General features: G+C 31.0%; 1 protein-coding gene and 1 long non-coding RNA gene across 2 annotated transcripts; both read left to right on the top strand.

The window, feature by feature from the left end:
- Positions 1 to 6696: 6696 nt before the first annotated feature.
- Positions 6697 to 7535, top strand: LOC140954954 (receptor-like protein 9a). The gene is made up of 3 exons (XM_073406176.1): positions 6697 to 7096; positions 7241 to 7396; positions 7531 to 7535. The coding sequence occupies exons 1-3, from the start codon at positions 6697 to 6699 to the stop codon at positions 7533 to 7535; spliced, it is 561 nt and encodes a 186-aa protein (XP_073262277.1).
- A 1520-nt stretch (positions 7536 to 9055) lies between these two features.
- LOC140954959 (uncharacterized) lies at positions 9056 to 9656 on the top strand. Its single transcript, XR_012168638.1, has 2 exons — positions 9056 to 9361; positions 9545 to 9656. It is a non-coding gene; the product is annotated as an uncharacterized lncRNA (long non-coding RNA).
- Positions 9657 to 16604: the final 6948 nt, after the last annotated feature.

Genomic DNA, 16604 nt, shown 5'->3' with positions numbered 1-16604 from the left:
ATAATTTCCTTACATGGCCTTACACTGATAATTAGCTCAACGAAACAGTTGTTTAGCTTGATTTATAAATGCCACCCTCCATCTATATGTTCACTACCGCGCTACACACTCTTCAAATGATAAAAAAATTCACTTCAAACATTTATTTTATGCCTCTTTCTTCTTCTCTTTCATAATATCTGCAGGTGAGAAACATCCGCAGTTTCTTGGAAAAAGCCTTGTGGATTCATCTTTCCTGGTAAACCAGCTGGTAGAATTTTTTATGTTCGAGAGTCTTGACAAATTATACAGTTGCATGTACGTAGGGGTCTAAAATCCCTCTTCAACAACTTCGTTGTTGTAGGATCAAACATTCAGTAGAACTTGTCTTGGTTGATTATTCATCGTTCTTATGAATGAAACGTATTCTAGATTCTTGAGAGAAAGTTCATCTGAAACGCTCATCATGCACCGTCTAAATATCCAATTCACCTTAACCAATCAAGTTCTCTAGCAAATCAATTCCATTCGTGATTTGAACTGTTTTGTAATCTCAAGAAATATATGTTATTCTAAATTACGTTGCCATAAATCTTTCAGAACATGAACTCAACGTAAACATTAAAAAGCTGCTCATGTGGAACCAATTAACAAAGAATATGTACATTTCAATTTCAATTCACGCTTCAGCAGGCAAAGATAACAAATAATTAAGCCATATCATGATCGGGAAAAGGGTCAATCAAATAATAGCCAGGATCATCTCCCCGTATGAGTTCCTTAACAACTGTAGAGCCCTACACGTTTCCATGCCTCAAATTTTGCTTTGACATAGTAGGTCATACTATAAGAAAATAATTTTCCAATCAATAAATTACATTCCTTCAAGAAGAGCATTTTCAAACCTGGTATCAAACAACAAAACCCATGAATGAATAAGACTGCAACAGGATCACATAGCTACAGATCCCATAACGAGAAAGTCTCTATTATTTATCTCAGTGAATACCAGGTTTTAAATTGAAAGTTAAAAAAAAAAATGTGATTGTTAAAACAAGTTAAAAAATTATTAAAAAAAATATGTTTATATTTTATATATGATCGAAAGCTTAAAAAATTATGAATGAGTTAAAATCAAGTTTAAAATCTATTTAAAAATTAAAAATAAAATAAAAGAAATTTCATGAACAATTTATTATTATTCTTATTCTTATTTTCATATTAGATACATAATAATTTAAAAATAGAATGTTAAAATTCAAATAAAAATTTATAATGTTATTCAATAACCATGCCAAAAATGAAGAACAAGTGAATCAACACAATAATTTTACCTTTTTAAGTGCAAAAAAAAAAAATACATAAAAAAGCTACGCCCAATGCTTAACCCTAAAATAGTAATCTAGTCACGCAGGCTTAGAGGCCAGACCCATAAATGAATGACATGTCATCCGTTGAGCCACGCGACGCTTTGTCCTTGTGTCCGGGCCAACTGAGCAGGAACTTGCTTTTGGTTTTTTAGGCCGAACAAATCATTTTTAAACTAATCTTTTGACCACATAAAACACAACATGCACAACTCAACATACCAAATTGTTTGCTTAAAGGTGCCAAAATTCGATCAAAAAATGAAAAATCAATCCTAAACATCAAATCTTCCTAAACTCTTATTTACTTTTTCTGCCAATTTGAAGGCCAACTATGATACCATTACCATACAACTTTCCTTGTCCTATTGTTTTTCAGCCTGTCCTGTTCCACCATGTGCGCACCACGCAATGCTGTTATTTTTGGTGTTTTTCTTGCGTTCCTCCAAGGGTAAATATATCATTTTCTCTTGTTTATTTATTTAAATGCTTATTCGTGTAATTTTCATGTTTTAAGTTTTTTTTTAGATTGCACAATGCGTATTTGCACAATACTTTTGTGTGATTTACATGTATTTTATTTATGATGAATAATGTTTTATATTAGAGATTTTGTAAATCTGATTTTTTTAACATGAGTTTAATGTATGAATATTTTTCTTGATGTGAACGTGAGTTGAACTAGACCAATACAATCTCATCAAGATTCATTGAATGTTTGTGGTAGACAACGAATTTATTTTGGAACATGACTAATAAATGGGTCAATTTTCAATTTTTCATAACCAACTTTCTAGATCTAATGTCTATATTTATAAAATGAGGACTGGATCTCACACGTCAGGCCTAATCCTAAATTATTATCCTATTATTGATGACCCTTTTATCATGAATATAATAGTTTGGAAAAAAAAAATTAAGCTTAGGAGAATTTTGAATTCAAATATTAAGCTACATATATTTGATATAGGATGTATAAAATGAATGTTATTTTTATTATTATTATATAATCAGTTTTTTATATAGAACTTTGAATCCTAATTAAAATTTCTAGTTATTATAACTACATAACTAGTTTTTATTTATTTTTATACTTGGTGTCCGTTAATTCTTATGTTTTAAAAGTGTTTTTTTTTTAAATAAATTTTTTTTCTTTGTTTTTAAATTAATTTGTTGATATTTTTAAATTATTTTAATGTGTTAATATAAAAAATAAATTTTAAAAAATAAAAAAATATATTATTTTAATATATTTCTAAATAAAAATTATTACTACAATATCAAATCACATCTTAATTCATTAGATATCCTTCATGGAAGGGTGTTTTAGTTTTGAATTTGTTTAATCTACCAATACATATATTTGAGAGTCGTGTAAAGGCATTCATCGGTATTTTTAAGGTGAAGTGAAGAGTATAAACAACATAACCTTTTCTTTTTTAAAAATAAAAGTCACAGATTTTTTTTTTTTTCTTTTGAGAAAATAGCACGGTTATGCTACTAGTACAGCGTGATCAATAAGAATTTAACACGTTATACTACTTTTATTTGTGCACCCTGGTACAATTTAAAGGATTGCGTTGCTAGAATTAGTTCAACGCTTAAAAATATTTATTTATATCAAGATTTGTCACAAATAAAACACCTTTAATTTAATTTATTTTTTTATATATTTCTTGGGATTACACTATTGTCCGTACCACAGCCTTTTAAATCTGATCAGGCTGTGGTATTGAAAATAACACAACTAATTATATTATGTTATTGAAAATAGCGCTATTATTTAAACTATGTCTTTGTTTTTAAATATACTAATTTATAAATAAAATTTTTTTTATCCAGCTGCTATTTTATTTAAAAAAACTCCCTTTTAAGATTATTGTTTTTTTTTTATTACCTACGACTCACTTACGAGGGGCTTCAAAGCCAAAAAAAAAAAAAAAAAACCCAACAACTTATATATGTAATTAACTACATATCTTTCTCTGAAACTAAAAAGATTGAGGCTGCTAGAGGACAGAGAACTACTATTCCCAACTTTTTAAGCAGTTTATTTTTGTATTTTTTATTATTATTGTTGATTAAAAATATCCTATTATCCTCTACTTGATGATTAAAAATTAATCTTATTTTATTGATGCAATTTCACATGATTATAAACATTAAATTTAACCCATTCTATTTTACATAAATAAATGATAAGATAGCAGCCTCAGTATCACGGGTCAAGCCAAATCCCAAATTATTGTCATAAATTTGATGATTCTTTTACCATGAATATAATAGTTTAGGGGGAAAATAGAATGAATGTTGTTTTTTCTATTATATAATTAATTTTTTATACAAAACTCTGAATATTATTTACTTCAAACCGTTTATTTTAACATTTAAAAAAAAATATTTTTTTTATTTTTTTGGTTTTAAATTGATTTTTTTTTGTGTATTTAGATTTTTTGATGTTAAAATAAAATTTTAAAAAATAAAAATGATATTTTTTGAATATATTTTTAAATAATAAATATTTTAAAAATCAACTATAAATAAAAAACCCGGTTTTTTTCATGAAAATGTACCACGAAATAAACAAAGGCGAAGGGAAGAGTGGAAGCAACGTGATAGGTAGAAAGGGTGTCAAAGAACCGTCTCAACCCAATAGCTTAAGCTATTAGGTGAGGTCCCAGGATATGATTTATATTATTCTCTAACACACCCCTTCAAGTGAGAGCCCTTTGGGCTTGAAACTTGCACAGGCCCACATTACCTTGTGTTTAATTTTATCAAATAAATGGGGATGGTGAGATTCAAACTCGTGACCACTAGGTCATTAAAGCTCTGATACCATGTCAAAGAAATATCTCAACCCAATAGCTTAAGCTATTAGGTGAGATTCCAAGATATGATTTATATTATTTTTTAATAAAGGGGACACTCAAACGTGTTACATTGGATGAATGGACCTCTTGCTGTCACTGTTCTTGATGTCTATTATTGCTGTCACTACCAGGTTTCGACAATACGCCAAAGAAAGAAGACTCTACTGTTCGTGGAAAATCATGCCATTTGATGTGATGTTGCCGTTAGCAAGGCGGAGGATTAATTTAAATTTATTTCTAGAGAGCCAAAGGTTGCCCATTTTCTCAGTTGACTCCAAGTCAATGTCTTTTATGCGACGAAGACTTCCAAACTGCGCCATAGCTTCTTGCTCGACCAGCGAAGTATACATTTTATTGGACGGAAGACAAAGCACAAACACGATGATGCATTTTTATTTATTGATTTTCAATTAAGTTATCGAACACAAGGGAGCACCGGCAATAAAATAAAATTATTTTTAATATTAAAATAGTAGTTTTGTAAAAAAATATTATAAAATTATTAAAATAGTATTTAAAATAAAAATAATTAAGTAAAAATTAATTTTTTAAAAAATATTTTTAAAATGTTAAGACAAATGGGATATAGTCAACCTCTTGGTGTCACTATAAATTATTAATGTCAATAGATGCAAATGCCAACACTAGCGAAGAATTAAGAGACCAATAAGCCAAAGAAAAAAGACTCTACACGGTACGTGGAAAATTATGTCATTTGATGCAAGCTTGTAAATTTTGTTTCGATAAATATTTTGTTGTTTTAATTAAAATGAAATATTTTAATTTTGAAGAGTTTCGGCCGTACCGTTTCAAGATTGTATTATATATATATATATTCAACAAACATAATTCAAATTCAAGATAAATTAATTATAAATTATACAATACAAACACAATGCCAAACAAATATAATTTTAAAATTTAAAATATTTTTAAATAGTCAAGATTAAATAGATCTTTAACTTAAAGTAATTCAACTTAAACAAAATATCAAAATATTATGAAAGTAAAATGTTTTAATAAAAATATTTTAAATATAAAGTTAGGTCAATGTTATCAAATCTAATGGAATCTAAAGCATCCTTTATTTTGCTCAAATTCCTACAAAGTATAAACATGAAAAAAAACAACATGAATATAAACCATATATATTAGTGATAAATCTAATTTTAAAAAATTAATATCATTGTTATTGAAAATAGTAATAAAAAAGAGCTTTTTATAATTGGGTGGTTTAATTAATTAAATTGAACAAGGTTTAATTTGATTCAATGACTTTTCAAGAGCGGAACGGAACATGTGGAATGAAACCGGAACGTTCCGAATGAAATTTAGCCAAAAAATCTGAAACAAATCGAGATTTAAAATGAGATGAAATTTATTCTAATTTTTAAAATGATATTTAATGTTTCGGTCATCGCAGACTAAACAGAATGAAATTAACAACTTTGATTTGATTAGACATGATGTTGCAATTCAACTTCCAAGACACCACGACTGATAGATGTAGACAGCAGTAATGACACGTGGAAAATTTTAAAAGAATTAAAATATTTAATGTCTTCACAGCCGTTCAAAAAATAAACAAGATCAAACCTTGGTTTCATTTTGTCAGTTGACTCCAAGTCAAAGTCTAAAATTTTAAATTCTTTTATGCAACGAAGATTAATTATGGCATGCTATGTTATGGGTTAATTTTTTATATAACTAAGAGTGTGGTATAGTTTGTATTTTAAAATATTTTTTGTTTAGAAATATATTAATTTTTTTTTATTGTTTTGACATTAGTAATAACAAAATGACAGTTAAACCTCAGATAATTTCTTAAATAATATATAATGTTATAGATTTAACATAAAACTATTCATATAATCTCATTTAATATTTTAAGTTTTTAAATATGATGAGAGTTATTAAATACATTATGAGAGTTAATATGGAGCAAGGTTTAGATTCAGGGTAAGTAGGAGAATTAATTCAAATATTTTTTAAAAAAAAAACATCAAAAACATTATTTTAATTAAAAAATAGAAAAAAATCAAAGAAATTTTTACCAAATTTAACTTTACAAGTGAAGATTTGCCGGACCAGCAAAGAAACAAAGAAAAGAAAAATTCTATATAATGGCCATCGTTAGTTTGATGACTGCCTGTGATGAGTGTACGTAGTGGAAAAGATCAAAATACTTTCTTTCTTGTCTTCACAGTGGTTTAGAAATGAAACTTAAGGTTAAACGAGTTTTATTTAAGAGTAATAATTTTACATTGTTCTAAAACAAAAAACAAAAACTGAAACTTCATGGAAATTGATGGACTGAGTCACCTTCCACAAAAGATCCACTTGATCAAAGATGGGGCCGCCGTTCAATGAACACGCGGACGGCAATGCATGGTGGCTGGTGCTCTCCCCTATAAAGAGCCTTTGGCTCCTAACAAGTATTTGATACATTAATTTCAAGCAGAAACAGAGGGGTACAAATGGGATTCAACAGGTTCTCTCTGCCAGCAGTGGCTGTGATAATGATGATTAATGCCATGCTTCTATCGCAAGGGTGTTTGGAGGAAGAACGAATTGCTCTTTTGCAAATCAAAACTTCCTTTAATCTTACGTCATACCCTTGGGGAGAAGATGCCCTCTGTTGCAGCTGGTATGGAGTTACCTGCAGCAATTCCACTACAAGACGAGTCGTCGAAATTCATCTTTCAAACTCAATATCTTGGTCATTGGAAGATTGGTACCCAATTTCAATGGCAGGATGGTACTCAGATGCTTCAATGGGAGGATGGTACCTAAATGCATCTATATTTCTTCCCTTTCAAGAACTCAATGTTCTTGACTTGGGTGGAAATGGCATAGCTGGCTGTGTTGCGAATGAAGGTTTGTCTCTTCATTAAAGACTTCATCTTTCGTAATTTTAGCACGAAAATAAACATCTATAAACTGACTTATTCTTTTAATTAATCAAATAATTTCTTTGGCTTTATACCCTAACAACTAGCTAGAAATCTTGCATGCACGCAGGTTTCGAAAGGCTATCAAGACTTGCCAAATTGGAGGTTCTTTACTTGGGTATCAATAACTTCAATAATAGCATCCTATCATCCCTTAAAGAGCTTTCATCTCTCAAAGATCTATTTCTTAATGATAACCAGTTGCAAGGATCAATAAACATGAAAGGTACTTCAAACACACAAACACATCATAACAACCAATTAAAAAATACACGAAATGTTAGACACACACATGTTCTTTTAATTCTTTGATATGAAGTTATGAATTAATCCTTGTAAGTTTCAATTTGTGAACAACAGCCTAAGAGTTTTATATTAACTCTTCTCTTTTGTATTATTTTCTTAACTCAAAATTTGATTCATTGAACAACTTGGAGGAGCTATGGCTGGCTGGAAATAAGATCAAAGATTTTGTAACCTTAACAGGTATCAATTAATTAAGGGTCGTTTGATAACTCTTTTATTTCTATTTTTTACTCTTTTTTGTTTTTTGTGTGTTTGTCTTTGATTTTTAAATAACAAAACGCACTTGGTTTCAATTATATATTTTTTAAATTAATACCGACTTGATTCTCAATCATATCAACATTGATTTAGGACATCTTGACCCTAGATTTTGCTACACTTCAAGTACCCTAGATTTAACCTTAGTGCTCTACATCCATCTTAAATTTAATCTTTTAAGTCTCAGATTAAGAAGATATCTTATAAGTTACTGTTTTTTTTAAATGATATTTTTAAAAATATATTAAAATAATATTTTTTTAAAAATATATATTTTTGATATCAGCACATCAAAATAATTTAAAAATACTAAAAAAATTATCTTGAAGTAAACAAAAAAAAAAAAAAAATAATTTTTTTATACATTTCAAAATCATAAATTATAATTGATTTTTTTCATGGTGAATACCTCTTGTCTTAATTTTTTAGGATTGATATAATAAAAATAAATTTTAAATCAAAATAAACTCTACAAAGTATAAAAATCAATCACGGGCACTGCAAAACATGCACGGTTACGTTGAAATCTGTCCCCCCAATAGACTACTTCTTCGTTGCCATGTAGAATTCGATGCTTTGTGTGTTTTGACTAGCTTCGTCCTTTTTTTTCCAACAAATTTATATCAACTTCCTTTGCGACGGTTATTTTATGTTTTAAAATTAATTTTTTTTAAAAAAACTATTTTTTTTATGATTTTTTAATTATTTTATACACTAATATTAAAAAGAATTTTTAAAAAATATTATTTTAATATTTTTTTTTTAAAAATAACCACAATCAAACTATTCTTTTTTAACTACCAAACCAACCAACCTTTTATAGCTTTCGTTTTCTTTTTCGAGGTTCGCCATATTCCAATTCCACCAAGCCTCACAGATACAAAGCTCAAAAAACAACATTTTGTTGATAAATTAACTAACTGGGAGTCTGAAAGTACAGTAAATGCTATTGTTTTATTTTGAAATATATAATTTTTTTTTTTTAAAAAAATTTATTTTTGATATCAACACATCAAAACAATTTAAAAATAATATAAAAAATTAATTTGAAGCATAAACCAATAATTAAATTTGGATGAAAAACAGATTAAATCTCAATGCCAAATAGACACTACAAGTTTATTTGGTGTTGCGGTTGAACCGTCGTTTCTCTATTGTTTTTTATTTTTTTGTTTTAAATTATTTTAATGTGCTAATATTAAAAATAAATTTTAAAAAATTATATATTATTTTAATATATTTCAAAACAACAAACACTTTAAAGTATAATTTCTATTATATTTTAATGTTTTTCTCAATATTTCAAATAATTAATGATTTTGACGTTAGTGATAATCATGTAGTTGGTTTTCAAATCAAAGATTTGTCTTTCAATTAACTTATTATTTGAAGACAAAAATGAATATTTAGGATTTGAAATGTAATTGATTTTGAAATTAATCATTAACCACTTGCTATAAATATCATGCAGTTTCTGAAGGACTATCAAAGCTTAACAAATTGGAGTCTCTTGATTTAAGCTACAATAACTTCAACAATAGCATCCTATCATCCCTCAAAGGGCTTTCATCTCTCAAATATCTATCTCTTGATGGCAATCGGTTGCAAGGATCAATAAACATGAAAGGTACTTAGACCCACACAAACATATCATCACAACCAATTGAAAAAGAGTGGAAATGTTAGACACATACATGTTTTATTCTTTGATATGAAGTTACGAATTGATCCCTATAAGTTTCAGTTCGAGAATAACAGGCTTAAGAGTTTTATATTAACTCTTCTCTTTTGTATTGTTTCCTTAACTCAGAATTTGATTCATTGAGCAACTTGGAGGTGCTATCTCTGTACTACAATAAGATCCAAGAATTTATAACCTTAACAGGTATCAATTAATTAAAGGTCGTTTGATAACTCTTTTATTTCTCTTTTTTACTCTTGTTTTTGTGTGTGGTTGTCTTTGATTTTTAAATAACGGAACACACTTGGTCTCAATCATATATTTATTTATTATATTTTTTTTATTGTTTTAATGTGCTAATATCAAAAAATAAAATTTAAAAAATAAAAAATATATTATTTTAATACATTTCCAAACAACAAATACTCTTTAAAATATAATTTCTACTATATACTTTCAAACAACTCTAATTAGGTGATGAATCATAATTGTTAAATTTAGTTTGATACCAAACCATTGGATTAACCTATAATTATTTTCTTAATATTTCAAATAATTAACGATTTTGACGTTAGTGATAATCATGTAGTTGGTTTTCAAATCAAAGATTTGTCTTTCAATTAACTTATTCTTTGAAGACAAAAATGAATATTTAGGATTAGAAATGTAATTGATTTTGAAATTAATCACTAACCACTTGCTATAAATATCATGCAGGCTCTGAAGGACCATCAAGGCTTAACAAATTGGAGTCTCTTATTTTGGAAGCCAATCACTTCAACAATAGCGTCCTATCATCCCTCAAAGGGCTTTCATCTCTCAAACATCTAGATCTTGAACGCAACCAGTTGCAAGGATCAATAGACATGAAAGGTACTTAGAGACACGCAAACACATCATCACAACCAATTGAAAAGGAGTCGAAATGTTAGACACACATGTTCTATTAACTCTTTGATATGAAGTTATGAATTGATCCTTATAAGTTTCAATTCGAGAATAACAGACCTAAGAGTTTTATATTAACTCTTCTCTTTTGTATTATTTCCTTAACTTAGAATTTGATTCATTGAGCAACTTGGAGGAGCTATGGCTTGGCGAAAATAAGATCCAAGGTTTTGTAACCTTAACAGGTATCAATTAATTAAGGGCTGTTTGATAACTTTTTTAGTTCTCTTTTTTATTCTGTTTTTTTTTACTTCAAGTACCCTAGATTTAACCTTAATGCCCAATATCCATCTTAAGTTTTAATATTTCAAGTTTCAGATTAAGTATATTTGGTCTCTTTAGTGCTTATTTTGGTTTAAATTTTATTTTTATTATATTTTAATTTCAAAAAACATAAGACGAGAGAGGAAGGGATAGGTAGGTCATGTTCCTACTGTTGTAACCCAATTTTGGACTCACCAAGATTTTCTTGAATGTTATTTTATTTCTATTATTATTTATAAAAATAAAAAAAAATCAATTTCTTTTTCAAAAAATAAAAATTAAAAAATAAAAATAAAGGCTGACAATGTGGAGAAAGGAAATCGGGGAATCAAGCTGCAATTTTGGAGGAAGTTCAAGGCCTAATTGTACCTTATTGTGCCTAAGAAATGAAGAAAAAATACAAATTCAAGGTCAAATTAAATGATTATCGGATGAATTTGCATAAAAAATTAAGTTCAATGACATAATTAAATTTTTAATGGGCCAATTTGATTTGATCATGGGCCGAATTAAATTTTAATTATGTTTAAGAATTAATTTGGGTCCAATTGAAGGATTTGATTAAGTGCAAGGACTTAATTATATTTTAAATGGGTCAAATTAATTTTATTTGGGGCTTAATTGGTGAAAAATTAAGTTTGGGAGTTTAATTTGGGCTTAATTGAGAAAATCTGAATTTTAAAAGACCAAATTTAATTTTTACCAAGTTAATTAGGGGGCGAATTGCATTAAATAAAAAGGTTTAGGGTCAATTAGGGCTAAATTGAAAGAGAAAGGACTGAAATGGACTTTGATAAAAAATCACTGTTCATTATCTTCTTTATTTTTCTGAAAAAAGCTGGTCTGGTTGACTACTTTGCAACTGCATTTAATGTACCTACATCCACTAAATTTAACAAATCTTATACGAAAATGATCCTCTGCAGTTTTTCTACAACCCCATGTGATCAGGTTGGGCTAAATGACAATATATTAGCACTGGTGACAGCCTAAAGAGGCCTACTCAATCAGTTTTTGTCTGCAGATTTTATTTTTTTTCTCTGAAAAGCTGGTCTGGTTGACTACTTTGCAGCTGCATTCAATGTACCTAATGTCCACCGAATTTAACAAATCTTATATGAAACGGATCCTATGCATTTTTTCTACAACCCCATGTGATCAGGTTGGGCTAAATGACAATATATTAGCACTGGTGACAGCCTAAAGAGGCCTACTCAATCAGCTTTTGTCTGCAGATTTTCAACTCATGATACCTACTTTGAGCCAATGGTTGGGATCCTTCCCAAATGAATCAAGGGCTTAAATTTTTTCTCAATGTAGAAAAGATTGCCCTCTTCCACCGCCTATAAATAGAGGTGGATTTCATGGCCTGAAAAAAGAGAAAATCGGGTCCAAAGTCAGCCAAAAAACCTGTTTTTCTGCCGATTTCTGCAACTTTTTCCTTCTCTCTCCGCCTCTTCTTCAGCACCACCACCACCATCACCGGCTTTACCCCCATAATTTCCATCAACTCAGATCCTCTCCACTGGCGGAGCAGCCACTGTGACTTTCTCTCTCCTCTCCTCCTTCTCCCCGCTGCAGATTTTCTTCTTCTTCTTTCTTCCTCTGCTGTCAACGTCTCCTCCTCCAACTCCATCGTTTCAACCACCAGCCGAACCACCTCATCCTAGCAGCCACGACCCCTTCAGCCAGGTGAGCCTCCCTTCTTTCTTTTTCTTTCTTCTTCTTCTTCTTCCTTTCCTATTGCATGAACAGTAGACGTGAAATATAATTCACGTCCTACTGTTTCATGCAGGACGTGAATTATATATATATTTTTGTGTGTGTGTGTGTTATAATAATAAAAAATAAAAAAAAATAATAAAACAAAACCAAGGGAGTTCTTGCAGTAGGCATTGATGTCATGTTACTTTGCACACAAAACTGTACCGTAATTTTGTAATATGGGAGAACAAATAACTGCTGCTTTTCCGAGTCCTAAAATTTCTAGCATGTCTCAATCGTTGTGCTGCTGAATGTAGCATGTTTTATTGTACAATATCACACTTTAACAAAATAAAAATAAAAATAAAACAAAAATAAATATAAAAGGAAAATAACGCGGATCTAACACCCATCCTATCATGTTATCGTTCGTGGGTCCAAAGCCAAAATCTCAAATATGGTTATACCCATTTCTCAACGATATAAAAATAACTTTTATTTTATAAACAAATACTGTTCGTCGACATGTCTCTTTTTTCATAAAAGGACCGATGTCAAAAGTTTAAATATCAAATATGGATTATGTCCATATTTTTTTTTGGTAACTCCGACGTAATTCTCCTTTTTAGGGTTAAACGTCAATATTTTAGACAAGTTTCCTATTTCTAGGAACTGATGTCATTTTTAACGCGTCTCCTACGAATATTTTTTGTTTTGGTCGACACGTCTCTTTTTACAGAAAAGGACCGATGTCAAGGATTTATACCAAATAAGGGTTATGTCCATTATTTTCTCTTGGTAACTAAGACGTAAATCTCCTTTTTAGGGTTAAGTGTCAATATTTTAGACGAGTCTCCTATTTTTAGGGACTGATGTCATTTTTAACGTGTCTCCTATTTTTAGGGACCGACGTTAACTATTTTATAAAAAAATAAAAATTGCAAATAAGCTCAAAATATAATAGCATTCGAATCAAATATAAAAACACACGAGTAAGGGTAACCTTTCTTTTGAAAGGATGTTTTAAGGGTGGTGTCTACCTTCCCTTAGTCATAACTAACCCAGTACCTGAATCTCTGGACCAGTGTCTAATTTGGGATTTCTAGTTCCCTCAAATTACTAGATGGCGACTCCAATAAAATTTTCATTTCCCCAATAAAAATAAAAAAAAAAATCTTTTTGTTAAATAAACAAAAATGAGCGGAGCCGTCGCCCGACGTCGTGTATCGACAGAATGGCGACTCCACTGGGGAATAGGGTTGAACCAACTGCTTGTGTGTGTTTGTTTTCATTTGTTTTTTTTATTGCTGTTTATTTTTTAGTATTTATTTTATTTGCACTATTTATTTTATGCAATATCAATTGTAAATCATTTCATTTTTTAATTACACATGCATGCATGTTATTTATTTGTGTATTCACACACTTCACGGTGAACCCATAAAAGCTCTGGACCCGAGCTCGTCCTTTTTAAGATTAGAAAAGAAAGATTCAGGTGGCAAGTGTGACTTATGTCCACTGATGCTCATTTGGACTTTCGCTTGGATTGTAACTCACCCTATGCAACGGGTATTGTGGAATTTTCTTCCCATACTCATGTTGTATAAGGTTAAGAGGCTGATTACCCATGGGTAATTCGGGCAATCTAAGAACCAAAGAAAATCTTTAAGATTAGAATCAACTGAGCCAAACCCTATGAGCTAGATCTTATCAATTAGGATATACCTTTAGGACACAAACAAATATCAATGCATTAACATACATATTCATATACATTTCATATTCTCATTAAATCTCCACCGATCCTTATAGGAAGTGTGAGATGGAAAAGCCCATTACTATTGAGGAATTTTTGACCAGATCAGAATTGAACCAATATGATGAAGGGGATTGTTTGCCATCCAAGTTTTGAGTCTCAATTGCCAGAACATGTTAAATTAGATGACAAGCCACTTGGTACAGGACAGTTGCTAGATTGTTGGGAAAAGTTATCCTCTCATGATCAAATCGATTTTCAGAAACAATACGGGGGATCTATCACATTTACTGAAAATTAGGGTCCAGCATGCTTGTTTCAAGCCATGATAGGGTTTTGGGATCCAGAATATCGGTGCTTCACTTTTGATACTGTGGATATGACTCCTACTATCGAGGAGTATGATGCCCTGTTAGATTGTCCCAAGTCAGAAAAAGGTGTACTTTTACACACATACAGAGCATGCACCTTCTAATTTTGCTTGGATTACTCAAATAGACTGTCAACTAGCAAAAGCACAGGCGACTAAACGAGGAAATAGCCAGGGTTGGTTTTGGAATGTACTAGAAGCCATATTCAACAGGAGATTACGCGATGAGAGCAACGAAATTCGATTGAGAGTTTTGGCCTTAGGCATATATGGTTTGGTTCTTTTTCCCATCTGCCGAGGGAATGATCGATTTTGAGGCTGTTAATGTATTTAAAAGTGTGGCGACCCTTAAAATCAACCCTGCTGCAAGCGATATTGGCAGAAACCTTCTCATCCTTAAATTTATTGTAGAAGAGCTGGAAGGGGTCGTTTAAGATGTTGTTTGCAGTTGTTGTTTGTCTGGACTGTGAGTCATATGATTGAGGGGAAGATTTCAGGTTTGATCGGTACCCCCATGGCATCTTTATTCTAAGCTGGAGAATTTCACTGAAAAACATTTTGCATGAAGTAGGAAGATCCACATGGGAATCAATGTTTCGAAGTTTAAGTAAATCTCAGTTTCATTGGAGGAGTCGATACTCTTACTTCAAATCTTATCTGGCATACTGTGGTGAGTAACCCATGGGTTCCGTTGATAGGAGCCCGTTGCTGTATTAGTTATTGTCCCAACATGGTTTTGCGACAGTTTGGATTTGAGCAGTTTATTCCAAGGACTACCGAACTGGCAACATTTTATGAAGATTTCAAGACCTCGAAGAAATTATTAGAGTCAGTGAGGAAGGCATGGAAACATCCTGGTAGGGTTACTTCTGCTAAAAAGAGTAGAAGGAAAAACAACTAAAGGGTATCCGATATGGCAAAAAGACGAGAGGGAAAGGGTAACAGAGTTCCTCCTTTTGAAGGGCCACCGAGGTCTTTTGATTCAGTCTACTGAAGACATATACGAAGAAGTTCGCGCCCAACAAGAATCTTACAACCTAAGTTTGAATGCTGAAGTGGAAGAGTTAGGGGCTAAAAGAAGAAGGTTAGAATCTAATCTAATCACTCAAGAAAAAAAGCTTTGGCTAACACAAGAAAAGAAAAGGATGATTTGTTAGCTCAACTACAACAGCAACAACTTAAGTTCCAGCAACTACAAGAAAAATATGTACTTTTGTCAGAGGATAAGAAGAGGCAAGATGTTAGCATAAAGAGATGGATTGGAAGAGCATCAAAAGCTGAGGAAATGGTATTGAAGTTGGAAGAGACAAATGAATCACTCCAGGAGCAGTGCCGAAGTCAAGATATAATAATTGCCAATTTAGATGAGCGAGTGGATCATTTGCTTTCTATTGAGCAGACCTTATCATCAGAAAAAGAAAATGCAGAAAGAGAAGCAGAATGTTGGGCTTCTGAAGCTATGCGTTATCATGTACAAGCAGATGATGCCAGGAATTATGCTTTAGGATTAAGAGGTATAGCCCAACAAATAGCAGACGGTGAGCCAATGACTAGAAATGAATTCCATCGGTTTTTTGGGTTGATCAGAGATGGAATTAATGAGATCTCAGCATATGACGGTCCAAGGCTTTGGAAAGATTGAGTCTGTTGTAATTGTAATATTGTAAAATAATGAGAAATGCTTATTTTGATTCTGATTTATGGCATCAAATTTCTCCCCTAAATCGGTTCAAGTCCCTGTAGGTTTGGAGTCCTCAGTGAGAATTTTTTTTAAGAGAATCTGATCTGGTTTGTTCCTTATCATAAGTTAAAAGAAAATTTGAAACCAATAACAAACATGCATAAACCATATGGCATTTTGCACCCATTTGTGCATTTCATTTAGTTTACTTGCATTCATCCAGGTTGAAATATAGGTCCCCCAAGAGGCCATAAAATTCATTACACTCGACTACGAAGGAAGATAATGGAGAATGAAGAAAGAGCTCAACTAGAGGCTCATTATCAAAGAGAGTTAGAGAACATGAAAAACGATATAGCACGACTTACAAGTCTACTCGAGCAGACCCTAGTATCCAAGTCTGGGGAAGGTACCTCTACCCAGCCGGCAGTTGCAACTCCATCTATATCTATGCCATCAGCTCCCT

The sequence above is a fragment of the Populus alba genome, chromosome 18, assembly GCF_005239225.2.
Source record: "Populus alba chromosome 18, ASM523922v2, whole genome shotgun sequence".
Classification (NCBI taxonomy): domain Eukaryota; kingdom Viridiplantae; phylum Streptophyta; class Magnoliopsida; order Malpighiales; family Salicaceae; genus Populus; species Populus alba.
Note: the sequence above shows the minus strand (reverse complement) of the source record. Positions and strands in the feature narration are given on the sequence as shown.

Coding starts and splice junctions, on each gene's coding strand:
- LOC140954954 (XM_073406176.1), top strand. CDS start 6,697: ATGGGATTCAACAGGTTCTCTCTGCCAGCAGTGGCTGTGATAATGATG. Junction 7,097..7,240: donor TGGCTGTGTTGCGAATGAAG/GTTTGTCTCTTC, acceptor GCATGCACGCAG/GTTTCGAAAGGCTATCAAGA.